Source organism: Engraulis encrasicolus, chromosome 17 (genome assembly GCF_034702125.1).
Source record: "Engraulis encrasicolus isolate BLACKSEA-1 chromosome 17, IST_EnEncr_1.0, whole genome shotgun sequence".
Lineage (NCBI taxonomy): Eukaryota > Metazoa > Chordata > Actinopteri > Clupeiformes > Engraulidae > Engraulis > Engraulis encrasicolus.
This window is the reverse complement of record NC_085873.1, coordinates 26,139,813-26,163,602: the sequence shown is the minus strand read 5'-3', so window position 1 is coordinate 26,163,602 and position 23,790 is coordinate 26,139,813. Positions and strand designations below refer to the sequence as shown.

The 23,790-nt window shown below is 44.4% G+C and overlaps 2 protein-coding genes across 2 annotated transcripts in view; both read right to left on the bottom strand.

Annotated features, from left to right (window-relative positions):
* Positions 1-293: 293 nt before the first annotated feature.
* si:rp71-1c10.7 (tumor necrosis factor receptor superfamily member 12A) lies at positions 294-12,585 on the bottom strand. The gene is made up of 5 exons (XM_063222104.1): positions 12,340-12,585; positions 6,077-6,172; positions 5,269-5,415; positions 3,840-3,895; positions 294-3,580 (listed from the first exon to the last, which is right to left on the bottom strand). The coding sequence occupies exons 1-4, from the start codon at positions 12,422-12,424 to the stop codon at positions 3,852-3,854; spliced, it is 372 nt and encodes a 123-aa protein (XP_063078174.1). The 5' UTR covers positions 12,425-12,585; the 3' UTR covers positions 294-3,580; positions 3,840-3,851.
* A 2,527-nt stretch (positions 12,586-15,112) lies between these two features.
* rnf40 (ring finger protein 40) overlaps positions 15,113-23,790 on the bottom strand; it is a 62,366-nt gene continuing 53,688 nt past the window's right edge. Inside the window, exons 16-20 of the mRNA XM_063222094.1 lie at positions 23,046-23,258; positions 21,933-22,058; positions 17,966-18,106; positions 16,790-16,891; positions 15,113-15,543 (exon numbers count right to left, since the gene is read on the bottom strand). Of these exons, the coding sequence (XP_063078164.1) occupies positions 15,367-15,543; positions 16,790-16,891; positions 17,966-18,106; positions 21,933-22,058; positions 23,046-23,258 (759 nt within the window). The 3' untranslated portion in view covers positions 15,113-15,366. The remainder of the gene's footprint in view (positions 15,544-16,789; positions 16,892-17,965; positions 18,107-21,932; positions 22,059-23,045; positions 23,259-23,790) is intronic.

The window sequence follows — 23,790 nt, the reverse complement described above, 5'->3', positions numbered from 1 at the left end:
TTTCATTGTAGGGGGGATGCCAACCCCCAACAACTCGAGCCCTGGATACATTAGTCCACATAGAACATGTACTTGTAGAGAGTTGTAGTAGGAATATATGTCCTTCATTCCAGTTACCAGTATGAAATATCACATCAACTGTAACAGTATCAGGCATAGAGTAGCTATTTTTTTCTGCTTTGTGGGTATAATGCAATGGATAGATAGATTTCACGCTATCCATGTGAAAATAAAAATGAAACTAGTGATGTGCAATTATTATGCTTGATGAAATGGAGACCACCACACAGTTGTCACAGACAATGAAAGACATTTATTTGCTTTCCGTATAAACCTTTTCTTTATGTGTACATGTTCTACAGACCCACCATAGGTAAACACTGATGCCATGGAAACAGGCCCTTCCAGGCTAGGCGAGGTGGCGAGACGTTGACCTAATGTAAACCTGTCTAGCCAATCAACTGCCTCACACTGTGACATCTGGGTATTGTTTTCCTACTGGTTGGCATGGTAACAAGACAGACACTCTACAGCTGTGACCTATGTTATGAAAATCAGGTAGAATATAAAATCAGACTCTCTCTACTGGTAATAAATTCGCTTTTTAAAAAAAAATCTGTCAGTCAGTGAAGTGTCATCTCGCTTGGCTTGGCGTGGCTCAAGCGAGTTTAGCTACGTCTTAGAAACTGGGTCTTTTCGGCCTGATCTACTTTGTTGCCCACCTTGGTTTTCTCTTCCCTTCCCCTAATATTCATCATGCGCACAATGGTGGATTGCACCAAGTTCCCTGTTGGTTCCCTGTTTTTTCTGTTAGTCGCTATGCATGTGCGTTTCCTTTTTCTTTCTTTGTTATTCAACTGTCAGACTGGCTGACCCAAAAAAGTATATATTTTTTTCTTTTTCTTTTCTTTTTTAACAAAAGCAGGACATGTGGTCCTGGTATGGTTTCATGATCTCAGACCACCTTGTGTGAATAGCTCTGCATAGAGTTGAAGTCAGGGAAAGGAATGGTATTTAAATGATGCTTTGAGGTTAGATGCTTTGAGACTATCCAAAGCTGGCAGGGCAGGGCATCATGGCAGTGCAGGGCAAACTCTTCCTGACTCACACATGGGTGGATGATTGGTGCTGATGCTGACACTCCTACTGCATCACACCCTGTATCAAGAAGAAGGGGATGCACATCTGTAGCCGTGGTGACAATCACTTGCATCTCTTAGGCACAAAATGGGACCACTGTACTGCACTAATAAGCCTCAGGTCCCGTCCCTTATCCATCATAGTTACTGCAACATGGAATGGAGATACTTCAATGCTTATGCAGGAAGACTCAGTGACAGCGCGGGGATGGCTGGGCCTTGCTGAGGTATTAGCCAGCCATTTGTGAGGACGGGAAGGAATGCCTTCCTATCTGTCCATGGATGGAGCACCCATTTGGGTGGCAGAGGAAGAGAGCAACAAGAAAAAGTAGGGGCTGTGAATGAAAATGTATTCGGGCCCCCCTCTCTAACTATGTCATAGGGCCCCTGTGGGTTTGTGAAAACCCACAAACTGCTCTGATCTACCCACTCCTCCTGGCTGGCACTTCTGGCCACAGGAAAACTATGAAAGCCTCCAGGCCCTCAACACAGTCAGTCACTGTCAGCTTAAGACAGAGCAGTCAGAGCACTTTCATTCTTGGGCCTATAAACAAAAACGAGTCCCTTTCTTTATTCCTCATGTAACTGTAACAGACACCATCATGATAACACAGCTGGATCCCCTATCCTTGCACACTGGCGAGCCCAGGGCAGTCAGTTTCAGTTGCCACTACCCCCATACTGCTTCAGTGCCCCGGCAGCACAGCAACAGCCTTGTGTGTGTGGTCAGTTTTTTATAATAGTCCTACTGGCTATGTCGATTGACAACACAACAAAGAGGCGCATTCATGGTGAGCTGGCTCCTCTCTACTCACTTGTTGTTCAATCACACCAACCCATATTCTGCACCTTCCTTCACTTCTTCTTGCCAACTAGTCCGTTTTGCATGTACACACACAGAGCTCAGATGCAGCAGGCGGCACCACCACATGGTGAGGACTGGACTGGCCCGGGCATTTTTCTGGCACCTTAACTGTGGGCCAATGTCTAAGAAAATGATGACAATAATAATAGTAATTAAAAAACCAAGAGCACTGGCACCTGAGGACAGTCGGCCCATCAGGAAATGCCCTGTATGCCAGGTCATCAGTCCAGGCCTGGCGTTCACCTTCTCTTCAGATCCCTTGAGGGGGAAAAGATGCTAGCTAGGGTGCATCAGACTCCAGAACAAACAATAAGGCACGGCACACAGGCAGTCATGTCAGTGTCGAAACATAGCATACAGACTGTGAGGTTTCTCGCATGTGTAAAACAAAATGGGGTTAAGTGCATACTGTTAAAAGCCTGTAAGTACTAATACTATCACCTATTTATATATAGACAAGAACAACTACAAAAATATGTGCTATTGCTGAAACATTGTACATTCAAGAGGCCATGTGCCAGACTGAAGGTAAGGGAACGTTCTAGAGGTTGTCTGGGGTCGATATATAAAACCGAGGAAGGGTTTGGGTATAAAAAAAGCCCTTATGTCACCTTAGGTACAAGGTCATTTGTTGCAAGAAAATGTACTTAAGTAGTCTCAAACTGTTAGATAAGATAGCAATACAGTGATGGCCAAATTGAGCTTTTCTGGTTATTCTCCAGCAACACACATCAGTTCATACCAACTTGTATTAAAAAAAGGCATAAGGAAAACCAGCGAGAAAACTCAAGAGAAATGATGTAAATGGTTTCAGTTTGGCCAACACTGTAGTACTGCCTTAGACTGATACTAAGACTATGTCAGCTGGCATATAACATTAGATTTAGAAAAGAGGAATGTAACACATTTCCACTGAATGTGTGTGTTTGCGTGTGCGCGTGTGTTACGGGGCATAGAAGACTGTACAAAGGGAGGAAAAATAAATAAAATAAAATAAGATAACATAAAATAAAACGTAATAAAACATGGATTTTCTAGCTCCAGGAGAATCCACTGAGATGATTGCACGCTGTGGGCCAGGCATCGCTCCATCTTCCAAAACGCCCCAAAACCAAGACCCTCCCCTCCCCTCCCCTCCCCGACACCAGCCAACGCCCACCTTCACCCAGCCTTGGCTTCATCGCTAGGCAACAAGTGCAGTTCCTCATGGGACCAACTTTGGCCATCCAGGTCTTTAAAAAAAAGTCCTTCCTTCGTTTTGCCTGGCTGAACCCAGGATCAGTCCACATATAAAATATAGTCTTGAAGTCACCTGAAGTCAAGTGACTTGAAGCCACATCTCTCTACATGTCAGCTACCAGTTTACAATAAATAGAATAGTCAAGACGTCGCTACTCAAAGAATACTCTGTGGTCGCAGCCCCAGTCCGTTAGGCTGAAAGGGAGGAGGGAGAAGGGGGCGGGGGAGGTGTAGGGAGTAGGGGGAGGAGGGGTCGACCGGAGTTAACAGTTCACTGATCACTGATCGCTGATGATCCCATTGCCCTTTGGTTCCTTTTTCATCGCGCTGAATCGCACTGCAGAGAAGAGAAGGGAGAGGTGAAAAGGATAAGCATTTACTATTCATTCGGCATTCACAGCACATTAATGTTTCACAGCGTGGATGTGTCAAGCAGAGGAGGGGAGGGGAGAGGAGAGGAGAGGAGAGGAGAGGAGAGGAGAGGAGAGGAGAGGAGAGGAGAGGACAGGAGAGGAGAGGGGAGAAGAGCAGAGGAGAGGAGAGGAAAGGAGAGGAGAGCAGAGGAGAGGAGAGGAGAGACTGGTGGAGTGGCATACCAGCTTGTGCGGCTACGGTAAGGGGTAAAGTGGTCCTGTGGTCTCTTCAATGGGCTCTGGAGAGGGGGGAGAGAGAAAGACAGAAAAAGAGGCATTAATATTTAATGTTCACATTACAGTGCTCATCCCCTCCCTGCACTCCCTTCCTGGGGGCCACCATTGTAATGCATCCAGCTTTTGAGAATTGTAAAGAAGAAAATGCAGAGGAGTGGTGATCTGCTTTTAAAATAGCAGCAGAGCGTACATATTATATAGGCCAAATCAGTACCTATTCAGGAAAATGGAGTGCATATTATATTGCATATGATGCTCAGCCAAATTCAGTGGAGTGACAATGAAATGTCCTAGATTCACCCACACACACCAGACACACATACAGTACGTATGCATGCACATGCATATGCACGCACGCACACGCACAACACACATGCACACACAGGACGGCTCCCATGTAAAATTCAAACAGTTACACCAGTAGTAGCAGTCTCCTACTACTAATATACTACTACTAGCAAGTGCAGTATTGAGTTCAGTGTCTTGCTCAAAGCTTGAAGCAACCACATGCCCTCCTGTTGTTAATGAGCTCATTTGTAATCTCCCTTTGCAAAAGTGTTTTTTTTTAAAGAAATACAATGGAATGACATATTGACATTTGTGAAGAAATGTCAAAAGCATGTCCGCCAATATCAGTGGTGGTCATAGTGGAATTCAAACCTGCTGATCTGATTCTGATCTGAAACCTGATTGGATCCCAAGGCTAACTCAGCCCATTGAGCCACGACTGTCCCTATACATAACTCTACTCCGCCCTTTATCTTCATCCTCATCTTCATCATCATCATCATCAAAAACGTGTCAGTTGTCCAGGGCCCAGGGAAATAGCGGGCCCAAAATCAGGTCTTCAATGCCTTGTATGTATTGATGGGGGGGCCTTTCAAATGATATTGTGGACAATAGCCCCCTCTGCTTTTGCCTCTGTCCCTACGTCAGGTTCACTCAGCAATTGATTCAGAGGCCAAAGGTGTTGCTTGCTCTGATAAATAAATGACCAAAGTCAAACAAGTGCGGTTAACTTTTTTTCTTTTGAATTGTTTAATGCACTTTATATGTCTGTAAGGGTATTATTGTGTAGGTAGTCTAGGTGTAATGTATGTGTACTGTCTATGTCTAATTGTCCATGTCCACACCTAAAGTCTATGTCTATGTTTGCATGGGAAAGTAAGAAATTTAATTTCAATTCTTTGTATGACCAGTGCATGTTAAGAAATTGACAATAAAACCGACTTGACTTGACTTAACACTGCTTCGTCTACCAGCACCTGTAGAAGCTGCATGGATCCTTGAACTTTTGTATATTCTCCTCTGGTTTTTCAACAAATTGCACTCTCATCATCATCATCATCATCATCATCATCATCGTCATCCTCACCTCTCAGGGTACTCCTCTTCGTCCGGCACTTGTGCACTACGACCCCGATGAGCAGGCCTCCGAACACCAGCACGGCAGCCAGCACCGACAGGCTAGTGATGGCCGCCAGCCTCCAGGCGTCCGACTGAGCAGGAGGGAGACGAGGGCCTGGAACAGGAAGAGGAAATTACCTCACACAGCCGGTCGACTGACTTCCTGCTTCCAGTGGACCATTAGAGTGGCGTCGCTGCTGCACTTGGCAGTCTTTTCTTAAAGTGACATCTCACCATGTATGGTAACAAGGTCATTTCCCACCTCTCTGCAGTTAAATAATTGAGTTATACCTTTCACCCTTTCTTCCAGCCATTCTCTGAGTCTGGCATTGCCACTTGTACCTCCAAGCTAGCATGTGGTCCCATCTGATTTGATGATAGTTAGAGCCACGGTAGGGCCTAGGTCTAAAACTTGGAATTATCACCAGACTCAGAGAACAGCTAGAAGAACAGAAGAAAGGTAGGCTAAAAGTCAACAATGTAAGAGGGATCGTCTGAAATTCTCATATTTCCAGAAGTGGCGGGATGTTGTTTTACTGTAAGATGGCTTGAGTTGATGTTTGGGTGGAGTAATTTTGAAGCTTATCACATCTATAGACATACGTATATTTGTGCAACAGACTGTTTTGCATATGAACACTTGAAATAACAATGTACCGGTAGATTGAAAATGGTCAAAGTTTAAAATGACATGTAGGATGCATGTGTGTTGTGGATCTTTTAGTATTTTGTACTGAGAATATAGTGTTATATACTGGAAAATGTATTCCACTCACATTTTTCACACGATGGAGTTTTGGGGTACTGCAAACAGGAGGAGCAGGGGAAGCACTCTTCAATGTCCGGGTTCCATACCTCAGATGGTCTGCAGGCTGTAACACAACACATCAGGTCCATTAGACTCCATTACAAATACTTATCAAGATAGATACACACAATAACACGGGACGGGTTTATTGCCACTTCTACATGATTTTAATCACAGTTTAATGTAACTGATGATTGATGTAATTGATGTTGCTTGAAATCAGAAATGTGTCCCCATGTTTCTGTCTTTTTTTTATCTCGACATTCACATTACACACGCACAGCACACAGACCCACTAACACAGGGTCAGTTGTCCCAGGCCCAGAATTGCCCCCCTTTACATTGTGTGTTGAGAAGGGGGGCCTTTCAGATTATTTTGTCCTCGGTCCGTTCAAGGCTGTCAGCGGCTCTGACTGCACATACCACTTCTCATTCAAAAATAACCTACAAAGGGGATTATTATATTGTAGTAGTTTTGTAGAATTCCATTACTGCAGGAAACAAAACTCTTGGTACACGTTGGTCTGTGCTAGGAGCACTATTTTTCCCCCTTGACCTTAGCTAACTTTGTCTTTGCAAAGTGTTTTTTTTCTTGATATGAGTGCAAGCTTTCAGTCTAGACACAGAGTAAACCATAGTAGTGCTTTCATTTTCGCTGAAGTTAGCCAACCAACCCAGCTCATCCTAAATACAGTACATACTGTATGAAGAACTGTACCTTTGACTTCCTTATTACAACATCATGACTGAAGAAGAGTTAGATACAGCATATCTACATTTTACAAACACACACAGCTGGCGGCTACACATACACTTTAACACAATAAAATAAATACCCTACAATGTGACCTATTGACTTGAATTAATTTGAACAAATGCATTTTGTGTTACCAGCTTGGTGTGCATGAACTTGGGAAGATAGTTCAAAGAATTCACATGGTGTCAACACCTTGCAAAGACAACCACAAACTGTACTTTCAGTTCTGCTCGCCTCACTTGGTTACGTCAATCATCAAAAACCTCACGTTGACAGTTGCCTGCAACAGATTTGACAGGTACATAATAAAAGAATGGTCATGTGGTGGCAATCTGTTAGACTTGTTCTTCAGAAGAAGAGCTTCAGGAAATTCCGGCAAAGGGGTCATGACAGTCGCACACAACACTTGCTGGGAAACGGAATTAGTCATGGCCCACTCATGCATTCACAGTGTGAAGCCAAATTGTTTTTGAATGAGTTGAGCCGAACCCCTGCTGTTGTTTTCGTGCTCAGAAGCCCACCTGTGACATTAAGATAAAAAAGACGTTTTGGTGAAAAAACTGAAAAAACATGATGCTGGGAGAGCTGAGGTTAGTTGGGGAGTGGGTTCAGAGTTTGCAGATGACTTTCACCTCCTCTGCATACCCAGTGAAGCCAACCGTGGCGGTGGTATCTGTTGTCCCGGGCCCAGGCAGAGGCCCCACCCCAAAATTGGGTGCCTATTACACCGTATGCATTGAGTCGGGGGGGGGGCTTTCAAATTACTTTGTCCCGGTCCGGGCCAAAGCTGTCAACGGACCTATGTGTACCTGTTCAGATCGGTCTGACTCTGATCCGCAGACCTGGGTGACGACACCATCATGAGAGAGACACACACACAATCACACCACTCACCACAGAAACTACAAGTATCCGGCTGTAAAAACCGCAAGTGCTTTCGAGCTGTGTCATACACAAACACAGATGGGATAGCGATCTGCCCTGTGGACATTATGAACGGTGACGACAATGCGTGAGAATGAGGAGAATGAGAGTGGGGAGGGAGGCTTGCTATCTGCTGTAAGGCAGTGGCAACTGAACATCAGCAAATGCACCCTATGAACCTGCACTGAGAAATGCCCCTCCTTAGTTTCCTTCAAGATCTCAAACCTCCAAGCAAAGTTCCATAGCATATGTATAGTGATGATAAGGACTTTCTATTCTATTCTATATTTTTTCTATGCTGTTCTACTCTACAGTGTCACCGAAGTGAGCACACCCCTTACATTTGTGCAGGTTTTTAAATACATCTTTTCAGGGGACACGATTTAAGAAAATTCACTTTGGCACAATGAAAAGTAGCCAGGGTACAACTTATATAACTGCTTCCACTTGTTCACACAAAATAATTCAAAATACAGCCATTAATGTCTCAAAATGTGTCCACAAAAGTGCGTACACCCCTATGTTAAAATCCCACTGAGATCGTCATGATCTGCTTCAGTAGTCAGTACGTGATGACATTTGGTGAAATTCAATTTCCCAATATTGACGGCATTCATGCAGCCCCAAACCATGTCAGTCCCACTGCCATGCTTGACTGTAAGCATGGGACACTTTTCTTTTTACCACTCTCTTACCACCACACATGCTTGACCTCATGTTTAACTAATCAATTTAGGCATTCAGCATGTTAAGCTATTTATTTATTTTCAAAATGAATATTTTGACTCTTTTGTATTTTGACTCTGTAGCCCTTTTATGCAGACGCTGACGCCCTTCTCACTATATGATGAAAAAGCTTAACTAGATCATAACAACATTACTATGGCACTTCCAAAGTAACAGATGGTTGTAAATCATTTGGTCATTACCATTTTGGTGGCAATAAGGTTATAACAGAGGCTCTGCATGAGAGAGTTAAACCCAGTGGGGCTCTCAAGTGCATTATTTTACCACTTGACTCAAAAGCTGAATGGGTGAATGGGGCTTCTACTACTACTGCAGGCTACTTTTAGATTCATTTTTTATTACTGTTATTTATGACCGCTGACCTCTCTGAGAGCGCTTCCCCTCAGCACAACAAAACAAAACGCCACTCACTGAAATGCTCTTGCATTCGGGCTGCTCTAACCTTGTTAGGCCTTCCACGGAGAAGTTGACAAAGGGGCCATTTGTCTCGGGCCCAGGTACAGGGGGGGCGCGGCGCAGAATTGGGTTTTCATTGCATCCTTTGTAGTTACCTACCTACGAAACTTTGTGGGTTTGTTGATAATGACCCAAGGAACAAGTGATTCAATTCTGGTGATGATCCAGGTCACGAACCGGAACCAGGACTTTTTAAAAGATTCTGTCTGCAGGGTAACTCAAAAACGAATCAACTGATTTGGACGAAACTTTGTGGAGTTGTTAGTAATGACCCAAGGAACAAGTGATTAAATTCTGGTGATGATCCGGATCACGAGCCGAAACCAGGACTTTTCAAAAAATTCTTCTCTATCTACTAGACGCCCCCTAGTGACCAGAAATTTGTGGGGACTCCACATAAACAAGGCAGAAAGACTTAGGGTGTAACATAGTCAAATGTATCAAGCAGCTTCCTTGGCGGAGGTCTGCACCCTCTGAGTGCTTCAAGTTGTTTATGTTCTCGTTTGTAAGTTCTCTTTGGGCACTAGTGTCTGCTGAATGCAATGTTATATAATGTAATGTGTAGAATTCGGGTGGTCGGGATGTATATTTATGGTTCTGACATTCTGGCCTTTTCTCTTCCTGCTTGCTTCTGGGATTAGACCAATTTTCCACCTGCCAATTGACACTAACTGAGCCACCTACTATGCGCTTTCCTGCCTGTCTACAGCAGACACAAACACGCCTCCAGGGTAGACACTAAGCTGAGCACTGTGTGAACGTGATGTGTCGTTACGGATACCTCTGCTGTTTCCTTCTTAAGGGTTATTTTAAGGCATTCAGGTTGCAGTCAAGGGATTCCCTTGCTTTATATAGCACATTGATTGGGACTGCATCTGTGGAAAGATACACCATCTTGAGATAGAGGCTTAAAGGGTATCCCTAGGCCCGGCCCCAAATCAGATTAGTTATTTTTAGACTTTTTTGCAGTCCAGGCAAGGGATTCCCTAGTTTTTGGCAAGGGATTCCCTGATTGGCACTGTCTATCACTGTGCTAGTTACACCATCTTGAGGTAGAGGCTTAAAGGGTGTCCCTGTCTCAGATTAAGGTATAGAAGAGTTTGTAGGCTAGGCAAGGGATTCTCTTGTTTTATATAGCCCATTGTTTGGCACTGCATGTTTGTTAAGATACACCATCTTGAGGTAGAGGCCTAAAGGGTGTCCCCGTCCCAGATTACGGCTCAGATTAACAGGTGTTGTAGGGTTTCCCTCGTCTTCGAGATTAGGGATATCCCTGTTTGCGGGGGAGGGAGGATTTACCTACCTACGTCAGGTGTTTCCTGGGATTTTCAAGTAGGCCATGACGTAGTAGAAAGCTAGGGCATCACCTCTCCATGCGGGTTAACCTGGCCCTATTTTTGCTCGAATGGCTGTTGTTGCTACAAGCAAGTCTAGAGTTGTTTTTCTGAACATACAGCCTAGGTATCAGTTAATATAGCATTGAATAGATTGCTGCTGCAAGGAAGAACTTTAACCCCTTTGTGCACAGCCTGTCATAGCCTTATAATTGTCATCAAAATTACGACCAAGTCTTACTGTTACTCAAGACTGTAATATCATCGCAATGTTGTTACAATGTAGTTACGTCTTTTCAGCAGAGTGAATCGACTCATCTGCATTGAATTTAAGTGAAAAAAGTGTCATTATTACCTCTGGTTTGATTGTTATTGTAACTCTCCCCAATGTCAATTGTGCCATTATTTTCTTGAAGATTTGGCCATGCTTTTCAGCCCTGTTGAAAGCAAGATGTTATACACCGTGACCATGACAATGCAAACCACAGTGGGTGCATTTTGAGCTATATTTCAGGTTCAGTGGTGCTCCAGGCTTACTCAGCACTCAGCATATTATTGAGTGCAATAGTAATGTGAGAATCTGCAACTCTTCATCAAACTCCCTCTCATGTAGGTGTCATATTTCTACGTGTGCTTAGGGAAACAGACTGTGTCACCAACTTGAAATTCGGTGCATTGATAAGGTGTATGTTCCACACGAATATCCAATGGAGCACTGTATAATGTGGCAGCCTCTGACTTTTGAGACTAGACTGGTGATGGTTGGAAGGTTTGGTGTACCTATATCAGGCAACTTGCAACTGGCAAAACACTCTGACACGGATCTTACAACCTGTTGGCAAGAGAAAGCCTGGTGCACATCTCCTGTAGTTGACAAAAGGTTACATGTGAGCCGTATTTTAAAAATAGGCCTAACTATAAATTGATATTTTCATAAAAATGAATGTCTCACTGTCCAGTGATAAAAATCAGGAACTCTCATTTTCTGAGACAGAACCATGTAACTTCACACTTAAAAAAATGAAAAAAATAAAGAAATCCCAAAACCTAGGCCTACATGATAGTTCCCATGAATTCCCAAACCAGATGTGTAAGTAGGTCTACAAGTAGTAGAGGTACTCTTACTGATGTCATTACAACACCAGATCATGATCTTACATAGTTTATACACCAGTTATCCCACTGTACTTAATAAGGTAGCTAGAGTCACGCTGTAAGAATACTACTTTATTCACCCCTGTCCCCAAACCTCTCCAAGTTTTCAAACGCGCACCATCACTGACAATTTTTGCACTACGTCTGTCAATGTGAAACTCGAGTTCACCGTTGCCCTGCTATCACCACAGATTTCATTTTCACTTTAATACACTTCCCGGAATTCACAATGCAAAAGCAGGACCACAGGAACCGCGGATATTCCTTGTGCCCGAGACACTCCAAACAGACAATTCTTTTATATGGAGGGGGCCAATTCCTCCGGATGATTTCAGTCCAAGGCCATTTCCTCTGGAATATCCAACAACACATGAAGTGTGGGAAAATGTGAGCCTCTCGCTCCCTGCTCCCAAGATTGAAGGTTGTTGTACAGAGGCAGAGCTGGGACAGTGATCATCATCTGTACCGGGATTAGGAGGTCCCGAAAGCATTTCAACTCTGGGCATGAGACCCGGTGAAATAACGGCATCGGAATGCGGAACCGGTGAAAGGCTGGTGAAGGAAACGATTCCGTATGCGTCCCCACCAGCGTCATTAGGACCGCTGGAGTTGCCATATGTATTCCCATATCCCAGACAGGAACATTAAATCACGTCCCCACAAACAGTTCGTCTATCGTGAGAACAATTTCTTAAACTTCTTGAAAAGTTCATTCTGTGTGAAAACACGTCTTGTAACTTGAGCACCGCCGACACACTTCAGAATTAGAACAATGCGTAAAACATCACATGTTACTAGCGCGAAGAATCACAAAGCATGTATCCTCACCGGATACTTTCAAAGGGAAAACATACTTACAGTTCTGCGTGTTTACTCCGCTGATGCTCGTTGCCGCCAGCAGGATGATCCCACAAAACGCACAGAATAAAGTGTTCGTATCCATAGCGAGCGCTTGAGAAACAACTCACGCAAAACCTAAAATTTCATCTGATTAAAAAGCCACAATGGTTTTTCACCATGGCACGGCCTGCGTTTGAATGACTCACCCGAAGTACTCTCAGCCTTGTTTTAATAGCGCCCACACCCACGCGCTCGCTTCAGCTCGTATGAGTCATTTCCTTCAGCCGCGCGCACTGTACTGAGAATCTGTATGCTGCGCACGAAGGCTTCAGGAAACCTCCCCGCTACATTGTAGTGTAAAGGGAATGTTTCTCTATCAAAAGACGTTTATTTCCTTTAAATGCTTGATGCAGCCATTTAGCAGGACACACATCATGTCTGTATGAGGAAGGTGTGGTAGGCTAAAACATTTCAAAGCTTTGAATCAATAGGCTTTACAAAGCGTTAACAAATTAACAAAGTTACAAGAAGTGTCAAAATATTGGAGCTGGGGCTTGTTATATGTTAACATTTTCACACTAGTAAAGGCTAAGTAACCACACGAAAACAATCAGTGTTATTCACAGTATACACAGCGGTCGGTCACCCCACCCATCTACGTAATGCAGGGACTATGTTCCAACACTGAAAGTTCAATGTCTGGCTCAATTTCAGGCGGGAGTTGGAGGCTGGAGCGCACGACTTCCATGAGACTAGTGTTTTGGTAAAAGAATAGCCCAATTAGTCGGGTGACATCAAAGAGTAAGCATACAAGTAAATGTCTGGTAGATATTTCCCAAGTTTCTTTTTTAAAAACCTGGCGGCATATGTTCGTTTTACTTACAACACCTCAACAACATGTGTTCTGCTTCTCACTCCGCTTGTATTCATTTTTACTGTATAGCTGAAAAGTTTATGGACAGTCACGCATGCGTCACTGGATTCTCAAGAGGTTTCCTACGCAACTGAAAGCACTTTTAACTCCTTAATGGCAGATCTACAAATGCTGCTAAGTTCATGCCCTAACAACTCATATCTATAATTGGTTTAGTGCAAGATAAAAAGGAAAAGAAAAGAAAATATGACCAGGACAACTGAGTGGTCTGTCCGTTTTTATGATGTTCCTCTCAGACAGATTTACAGGGGAAAAACGTGTCGGAGGAAATGAAAGCACAACTGTTTAAATAGGGGCCAGAGTAAGGTCCTGTCAGAGGAGGCATACACATACAGCGGTCCACAGTACAGCTTGTGGGATCACATAATTTTTTTGAAAACAACTTTGCATTTCTCATCGTAACAATGTCATGATAGTTTTTTTTTTCCTGAAGTACTTCTGTTGTTACAAGGGGGGCACACAGCCATGCATTGGAGAGCTGAAACAGTTGCAAACAAACATTTTGGAGTTTTTGACCAGACAAAGCATCAATCGTGCATTAAGCATCACAACGGGCCAGATTCGGGTGTAGAGTCCTGTGGAGGAGAGAGAAGAGTGTCCAGTGCGTTCAGAAAGAAAGAAAGTGACAAATACTGGAAAAACCCAATCCTGTAGAACAGAGCTTTCAAAGACCCAAATTCTGGAAACAGCATGGGGTGATTTTCGACTAAAAGTGGAGTCACTGAACCTGCAGCTCCAGTGCCAGCAGTTATTACTCAAAGCAGTTTTCACCCTATTGTTACCATCAAGACATTTCCTTGGTCTCCCACGCTTTACGCTAAAAGGGGACACGGGTCAGACGGATACCCTCTTTACTCTGGCGAATCTCTCCTGACCCAAAACTGACCCCCCCTTCCCACCACACATACGCGCACACACACAGACACACAGGCATGCACGCACACTTTTGGGTTGAGGGATTTCCAGGTGATCTTGAAAAGCATTATTCCACTACACACACACACACACACACACACTTGCGCACGCACAGACATTATTACCGCCAGGGAGTTTGAGGATACGTAATGCACTACAAAACCAATTACAGTTTGCCAGAAACGTGAAAAGTCTAACATGTAGAGAAGTGTGTCTGCAAAAAAATAGAAAAAAATATCAACTAGTATAACTGCTGAGGAACCGGTCATGGTGCTGTACACATCAAGATGTCGTGGGGAACAACACTGCGTAATAGTAATAATAATAACAACATTAATAATAATAAAAAGAAACTACTAGTAAAAAAAAGAGAAACATTTCATAAAAAAGGGAACACGTTACAAAGTTAAGACAATTCAAACTGCAATTCTGAGGCAATGGAGATGGAAGGGAGACGTGAATGGGGAACCCAGGCCCGGTCACTCGAGTCCCCTGTAGCGTCAGGCAGGCTACCGTGGAAACTCACACAGCCGCCGGAGCACTACAGGCTACTTAATGTCCATGTTGTTGTTTTTCTTTTTCTCCCACCCCCTCTTTTACACTCTTTTGTTGTTGTTGTTGTTTTTGTACTATATATATACACCACAACACCTGCTCGAGTGGGATTTCCATCAGGCATGTGTCTGTGTCTTTTCTTTTCAGTTGTTTCAGTCTCTAGTACCAAAAACTTTTACTTTTCACAAAAAAGTGGGGCAAAAGTACAAACAATGTTTCTTTTTAACCCCAAAAACCCCCTAAGCCCCCCCACAACCCGCATTTCATCACTTGTAAACCCCCCTCTTTTCATGGTTTGTAAAAAGCCTCTGCTTTGCAATAGCCGTATCTAACCCCCCTCTTTACCCCCCTCCCCCCCTCTTTTTCCTGGTTTTATTCCGCTCACTTCCTTCCTTCCGCTACCCCCTCCCTGCCTCGCTCCCTCACTCCCACTCCCTCCCTCCCTCTTCTCCTCTCCCACCTTCCCCACTCCCGGTACTTTGGTTCAGTCCACAGGGGGTTGCAGCCACTTCTGCTTCTGTTTTGTTTTGTTTTTGCCTTTTTTTGTCGTGGCCCGTCCCCCCTCTCCTTGCTCCATCGCTGGGGTCAGGTGAAGCCCTGGTGGGGAGGGCTTGGTAAGCCCATGGTGCCTCTGAAGTCTTTTAGGTGATGTAGATGCGGTGGAAGTCGTTGGCTCCGAAGGCCGCGTTGCACTTGGGGCACTTGCGCTGCCGCGTGTCGTAGCGCGTCTTCAGGCACTCGTAGCAGAACACGTGGAAGCACTTGGTCAACACCGTCTCCTTGTCACGCATGTTGCAGCACGGACAGCGCAGCTTCGCCTGAACATGAGGGAGAAGAGAGAATAGAGGAGAGAGAAAGAAAGGAGGAGAGATAGAGAGAGAGAGAGAGAGAGAGAGAGAGAGAGAGACAGAGAGAGAGAGAGAGAGAGAGATAGAGATAGAGAGAGAGAGAGAGAGAGAGAGAGAGAGATAGAGAGAGAGAATGTGTGTGACATAGTGAGGGGGAGGGGAAAAGTAACAGTTGTTAACAAAGACTACTGCAACTTATAAATCAATAAATACATCAGGGAAGTGAATACATAAGCCTCTTTTATTAGGGTTACCACTTCATTTGGAGTTTTTGTTCGCAGTAGCTATTAAACCTCTGGGAGTAGTAACTCAGAGCAATGTGTGAGAGATCAAAAACAGAATAAACAATCCAACTTATCTGGCCGGCGAACAAATGTCCGAGGGTATGCAAACCAGTTTCTGACCAAACAATGGATTAAACCATGGCATATTATGCACGTGCCTAATTCTATATTTTCTGAAGTGTCGTTTGCGTAACAAATACCAGCAAGCAGCAGTATTTTCCTTCCAACCTGAAAGCTCAGACAGATACGCAATTGATTTAGCTCAGTGGTTCTAAGCCCCCTTGACCTCATCGTAAGCCTGCCAACGCCCCATTGGCCTCATCATAAGACTGCCGACGCCCCCCTTAGTAAAAATGAAATCAAATAAACCAATGCTTGCCCATTGCAACTTAGTGCTTACCCTCTCAGCGATCTCCTTCTCAATGCCCCCCAAGGGCTCCTTAACGCCCCCTGGGGGGCTGCAGAGCCCTCGTTGAGAAACACTAATTTAGTTAGAAGCCTGGGTAGTATTTCTTGAAAGTGTAGTTGTTAGCCAGTTAGCAACTTGGGTAGTTGCCAATAGTTAGCAACTACTATGGTTTCGAGAAACGCACCCTTGGCTTTAAGCTCATTTGGTAGCACGCCTGACTCCTATTCCTATGATAGACTGAGGCCGGTTGCACATTGGCTCCGACAGCACTGCGGAGCACTTTCGCTTCCGACATAATTCGGACCCCCAAACCCAATTTCACACGAACATAGCATTGATAGTCAATGGGCGGCGCTGACAAAATAGAACTTGTCTCTAATTGCTATCCGACATCCGCGAATGTCCGTGGACATCGGCGCCAGTGTGCGGGGTGCTATTGAAAACAATGGAATCGAACTTTTACGGAGCAGTGCTCAGCACTTTGTCGAAGCCTGTGTGCGGAAGCCATGAGGTGTCTGCTCACCTTGTACTGGTTGATCTCCTCCTGAAGGATCTCATCGGCATCAGTGTACATCTCCACCTTCTTCTGTTTCTCCAGCTTGCGGCGAAGCCTCGACAGATCCTCCTGCCGAGCAACAAACCATTGAGGTTGAGTAAATTAATTGAGGAACGAAATCTGCACATTTCAAGTCCAATTGCAAAAAACTTGACTGACTTCACTGAGATTTCTAGACTTCAAACCTCAACATATACATTCACAGTAAATCCTGCACCTTGTACAGAGAAGCGGCAATCTTTGACTTTTTTTTTTAACATTTATGAAAGGTAGCTTTGTCGTTGGTCCATTGTGATTGCAAACCATTACACTCATCACCAGCACACCCAAAATAATGTAACCACTGCGTTTTTACCAATCACACACAACCATGATGTATTCTGAGGAGAAAATAAACAAGCATAAAACAAAGAAATAACTTAATTCAGTGCATTACACATCTAAACCCCCTCTTACAGACATTCAAGCGATTTTGTCTGAAATTCTGCTCGACAGTCTGTTCAAGCTCAGTTTCAGTTTCAAGCTGTTTCTCGGTGTCGGTATCAAGCATCAAGCCATTATTCTCAGGCAAATTATTTCTCTACTGAGATATATTTAGTGCTAAGGGCACCTGTCCAAAAGGTCCGTGTTTATAGCCCCTGATGTGTTGCTGCAGTGCCCAGGGCTATTAAAAGGCACAGGTGTTTAAACTGTACTCAGGATTCCATTGTTGCCTATTGTTCGCAGCTTAGCTATATTGTGTGTGAAAATGTGTGTGTGTTGTCTTGTGTGTGTGTGAAACTGTGTGGGTGCAATTGTTGGTGGGTGAATGCATCACTGTTTGGGTGCAAGACTGTTTGGGTGTGTGTACGCACATATTGTGTGGCTCTGTCTGTGCTGCCTCTTGTGTGTGTGTCTGTTTCTGTATGCACACACAGGGGCTAGTCAACATTTGTACCTTGCCTGTTTGAGGTTGCTGCCTTGCATGCAATGTGTGCATATTTGCTCGTCTGTGCCTGTTGAAGGTGGCTGCTCTCGCTCTGTGTGTGTGCGTGCGTGTGTGTGTGTGTGTGTGTGTGTGTGTGTGTGTGTGTGTGTGTGTGTGTGTGTGTGTGTGTGTGTGTGTGTGTGTGTGTCTGTGTGCGTGTGCATGTGCATTAGTACCTGTGCGCGTTTGAGGTTGCTGCTCTCACGCTCGCGGGCGGTGCGGTTGTCCAGGACGGAGGCCTGGATCTCCCTCAGCTTGGTCTGTGTGTGCTCCAGCTGCACCTTCAGGTCCTCAGCCAACTGGGCCGCCTCCACCGCCTACACAGCACAGAGGAGGAGAGGAGAGGAGAGGAGAGGGGGATAGAGAGAGGAGAGAGAGGAGAGAGAGGAGAGGGGGAGATGGGGATGGAGAGGGGGATAGAGAGAGGAGGAGAGGAGAGGGGGATATAGAGAGTAGGAGAGAAGAGGGGGATGGAGAGGGGAGAGGGGGATGAGGAGAGGAGAGGAGAGGGGGATAGAGAGAGGAGAGAGGAAATGAGAGAGAAGGAGAGAAAGAGAGAGTTTGAGAGAGAGAAGGAAACAGGCAGAATATCCAGAGAGAGGGGAATGCAGAGTGGGAAACAGAGAGAGAGAGAGTGATGGAGAGAAGGAAAGAGACACAGAGAGAAAGAGAAGGAAATAAATAAACAGGCAGAGCAACCACAGTGAAAGGGAGAGATAGAATGAGAAGGAGAGAATGGGAAAGAGAGAGGGGGGATGACGGAGAGAGAGGAGAGTGAGGTAAAGGGAAAATATGGGAAAATGACAGGCGAGAGAACAGATGGAGAGAGAGAGAGAGAGAGAGAGAGAGAGAGAGAGAGAGAGAGAGGAGAGAGGGGGTAGAAGGAGAGTATGACACAAGGGTGGGAAAAAATGAATGGACAGGGGAGAGAGAGAGAGAGAGAGAGAGAGAGAGAGAGAGAGAGAGAGAGAGAGAGAGAGAGAGAGAGAGAGAGAGAGAGAGAGAGAGAGAGAGAGAGCAAAGGAAAGGAAGAGAGGGATGGAGAGAGGGAAAGAGTGTAAATGGCAGAATGGGGGGGAGAAAGAGAGGGGGACAGTAACGAGGGTGGGAAAAAGGAGAATGCAGAAACAGGAAGCAGAAAAGTCACAAGGGGAAGAGATGGGTACAGTGAAGAGGGGGGGAGTGAGGAGCGACAGAGAGAGAGAAAGTGAGGGAAACGAGAAGAGGGAGAAAAAAAGTGATGACAGCAGATGAAGGAGGGCAAAAAGAGGAAGAGAGCAACCAAGAATACCATGAAGTGTGGGAAAGTGACAAACGCAGGATAAATATATCGCCCAGCATCCGAAACCACACCACTTTCACAGCTGAGCGGCTCTGGTGCAATTTAAACTGTTTATTTAGATGAATGATGTCCATTGTATTGGATGGACTTATTCAATTTCTTGAATAAACCAAAAGGCACGTCGACTTATTATTGTGTTTCAGTCTAAAGCTGCTTAAGACAATCATCTCTGCCTAGCGCTAAGAAATGTCCAATAATGCTGAATGACAGATGTGCTCCTATGTTCTTGACCTAGGCCAGTGGTTCCCAAACTTTACCATGACAAGGCCCCCCCCATAGACCGGTAAATTCCAGCCACGACCCCCCTTACATGGGCCGTGCCACACTAATTTTTCTGTGCACCTCCTTTCACAACCATAGTCTAGGTCTAGTGTGTCAGTGCTACACTGGGATATATAAAATACAGATTTCAGAGATGCTATAGATTAGTATAATGCCATTCTTAACTAATGGGGAACCCTGTGTCATCAGTGACTGGAACAGAATGGATACTTGTTTGAGAAAAGGTGTTGACATAACAACACAATGTCAATGTCTGTAAGTTCTGTTACAGTTTGAAAATGACATTATTTTGAAAAGCCATCTACTTAACGATGATTTAAAGCAGGGTTCCCCAACCTTTTTGGGTTGGAGGGCTACCAAGGGCTACCTGAGGGCTAATGATGGCTACCCGCGGGCTACTTGTTTGTTCGAAAACCTCTATGTCTTGACTTTCTTCTAAAAATCACACTATGATTGAATGATTATTTGCTGATAGGTTATAAAGACATATTCTTTATAGGTTATAAAGAAATAATCTCATTTAAATGAAGGAAAACCTCAACTGTGACAAAAATCCTGTGGTCATCACTATTTATTAACATCCTTGGCGGGCACCTCAGAAGCTCCTGGAGGGCTACCTGGCGCCCGCAGGCACCACGTTGGTGACACCTGATTTAAGGTGTGTATACATTTTTTGGTGAAACGCTGTATATGATACACTTGTCTTACAAGCTCATGCATCAGTGAACACTGAGTGCAATGAGGCTGTGTGAACTTGGTGCGACGATACACAAAGCAATAATGAGACTGCGCTAGCTCATGCGTAACTGCTGTCAAAACACCCCGAAAAGTGTTGCGGCTTCAATCTTGACACAGACTGAAACAAAGCCTCGCCCAGACATAACAAACAGTGTCAATTAGACGCAACGGTGGCCTTGGGTTTTATTGCGCAATAACCACAGTAGACAACACTGCAGACGAGACGACAAGAAAGCATCACCTTTTTTCTTTTTTTTTCAAAACATTGCAGACATTTCTGGTAAAATTGGGAAAGTATTGACAGTGGAAAACCCTACGTATACATTACAATGTGAAGGAAAAGAAAACCAGAGTTTGAGAGATCTAAAGCTCGTGTGAAACTCAGACGGGTAGCGACTAGTGCAGCGGCTACTTTTCCTCCTTAATGAAATATTTGACCGGTGTGTTTTCCTTCATCCTCCCTAAATATTTAAGTGTGCACAGGAGAGGCGACTAGGAGTAGGAGACTGCATTTTTTGGTAAGGGGGGAAAAAAGTGTCCAGGTTTCCTCTGGTCTGAACAGCCCAGCTTTGAATTCCTCAGAAGTTTCCTCTACTACACTCAGAGTGTGAACCCACACAGACAGACACAGATACAGATACAAACACAGATACAGACAGGCACACGCACGCACGCACGCACGCACGCAGACAGACACACACACACAGACACATGTCGTTCCACGTGGTAAACCTGTGTGAAGACGATGTGGTTAGTGTGTGGCTAGTGGTGTGTGATAAGAGCGTGGAATGTTGTTGGCATGACCTTGATTAAGAGTGTCGATGTGTGCTCATTGCAGTTTTAGTGAGGTGACAGGCACAAGTTATGTCTGGGTCAAATACATTTTTATTTATTTATTTATTTTTATTGGCTGATTGGGAGCCGACTGTTTCTCCTCTCATTGTTCCAACTATGGCAAGTATTTCTAAAATTCTGGCATGAAGTTTAAGCCACGTTCCTCGTCAATGGTTCATAAAATACAGCCTTAAGAATTGATTTTCAGCTCAACTTTTATCCGCTCAGCATCTCCTGCTTACAGGGCAGCCAGGATAACATACATACTTACATTGGAGTTATACTTATATAATAATGCATATTGTAGTAATACTATTCCACAATGATATGAATTACACTGTACAATAGACACTAATACATATTATCACATTATGAGCCTATATTTCTATTTCCTCTTGTTGAGTTCCAGGGACTTTTTGGGTATGGCCAGCTCATTCTACAGGGCAGCTAGAGTAATATAACATACTGGTAGTAATTATACTACTCCTGGCAAACAATCATATTTTTACCTCTGCCAAGGAGGTTATATTTTTGGTCTCGTTGGTTTGTTTGTCTGTCTCTATGTCTGTCTGTCTGTCAGCAGGATAACTCAAAAAGTTATGCACAGATTCTGATGAAATGTTGTCTGTCAGCAGGATAACTCAAAAAGTTATGCACAGATTCTGATGAAATTTTCTGGAGTTGTTGGTAATGACAAAAGGAACATGTGATTAAATTTTAATGGTGATCCGGATCCAGGATTTTTTTTGAAAGACTCGTCACCATTGTGGAATAGGGCGAATTTTGACATTACAGTTTCTAACTCCACAAAAAACAAGGCAGAAAGACTAGAAATAAATAGGGTGTAACATAGTCAAATGTTCTATCAAACAGCTTGCTTGGTGGAGGTCTGCACTCTCTGAGTGCATTTCTAGTTTTACTGTACATAATACTCCATCATTACTAACCTTCCTCTTGTTGAGCTCGAGGGACTGTGTGCGTATGGCCAGTTCCTTCTCCAGGGCGGCCAGAGTGCTCTGCAGCACCCCCTCCTTCTCCTCCAGCTTCTGCACCACCAGCAGCTGGGCATCCACCTGACAACACACACATTATTTATTACTTTCAACAACAACTACAGTGTTCATGTTTTCCAAAAACAAATACTGTTTCTGCAAAAAAAAAAAAAAGGTTTTAGGTCCTTTTTGTTGCCAGTTGATAGTATGACACGAAGACAGTGGGGGAGAGAGACAGGCCAGGGTTGGGACATAGGCCGGTTTCGAACCGGAATCGCCATGGGCGTGCGCATGTTTCTTCTTATCCCAACCCTAATAAGTTTCCAATACCCTGTGCCTAAATACCTCGACAGAATAGAACTCGGCCAAAGGAACACAACCAAATTGTGAATTGTAATTGTAATTACCTCTTGCTAAACTGTAGATATGGTACATCAGAACATTATCATTATAAACTATACAATTATATATATACAGTTTAGTATTGTGATACATTTAAAGAAAACGGTTTAGAAGTTTAAAGCCTGGTTTAGACTCCTCCTGCAGCTGCAGGACATGTACTGTCAGCGGGGGGTGGCGGAAGATCACATACCCAAACAGCCACCACACGCCCCTATCCAGGCAGAAGAGTCAGTAAATCTGTCGCTACTTAGCCTGGTCCTGACCATCCCATAATACTATCATTTCATTTCGTATTCATGGTCTGGAGGTTGTTTGATCTAACGCGATTGCAGGAAGCGAGAAGGACATTTTCTGGAAAATCAGGATAAGTTGTTGAACAAATATGTCTGACGTCTATCTTTGGTGATGTAGGACCGTTTAATAGACATGTCTGACAGAACATTCTACCGTAGGATAAAATTACAACGTAGGACAGTTTGTCAGAGCACCGGTCAAATCCTGCCGCTCAACATCGCTCCACAGAATACAGGTACCAGACGTAGCTCGGAGCAAAATCTCTTGGCGGACGTACGTAGGATGGTGCGCGAGGCTAGCCGCTACCCCCCGCTGACAGTATGTCTCCTGCAGCTGCAGGAGGGGTCTAAAGAGACCTTAAGGTGTTCTCACCTGTGTCTTGAAGGTGAGCACCTGGTCTGCCAGCTCCTCCTTCTCCTCCCTCAGCAGCTTGTAGATCTGGTTGGACTTGATGCGTTCGCTCATCAGCTTGAAGTTGGCGTCGTCCTTCTCCCGCAGCTGCTGCAGCAGACGGCTGTTCTGCTCCTGCATGTCTTCGAAGGCCTGGCCCGTCACGTCCATCTCACTCAGAAGGGCCTCTTCCTCCTGGAGACGTGCACACACACACACACACACACACACACGTTTATATACACAAATATACAGTAGAAATACACGCACACATGTAACAAAGACATGTCCATCTCACTCAACAGGGCCTCTTCATCCTGAAGACGCGCGCACACACACACGCACAGATTTCTATATACACAAATATACAGTAGAAATACCCACACAAACACGCATGCAACAAAGACATGTTCAGCTCACTCAGAAGGGCCTCTTCCTCCTGGAGAGACACACACACAGTCACAAACCAATATACACAAATATACAATTTCAATGTATTGGTCTTGGGGAGGATATAATATCTAATTTTCGAACGGGGCTCCATGACATGACAGCACATTACAATACAGAAGACTGACAGGACAACACTTATGCAGAATATGCACATACAATACATTCACTCGTTTGGAGTCCCATCCAACTCCCATCCCAACCCCCCCCACCCTTAAAGTTAACAACCATCAACCATAACATAGCAGAGTTTGGCCTACACATTGATAGAGAACAA

Bases quoted from the DNA above. Each gene is read 5' to 3' on its own strand.
- si:rp71-1c10.7 (XM_063222104.1), bottom strand. From the start codon at position 12,424: ATGGATACGAACACTTTATTCTGTGCGTTTTGTGGGATCATCCTGCTG. The intron at 6,173-12,339 runs GTAAGTATGTTT...GTTGTGTTACAG, and splicing joins CGGAGTAAACACGCAGAACT to CCTGCAGACCATCTGAGGTA. The intron at 3,896-5,268 runs GTGAGGATGACG...CCCCCTCTCCAG, and splicing joins GAAGAGGAGTACCCTGAGAG to AGCCCATTGAAGAGACCACA.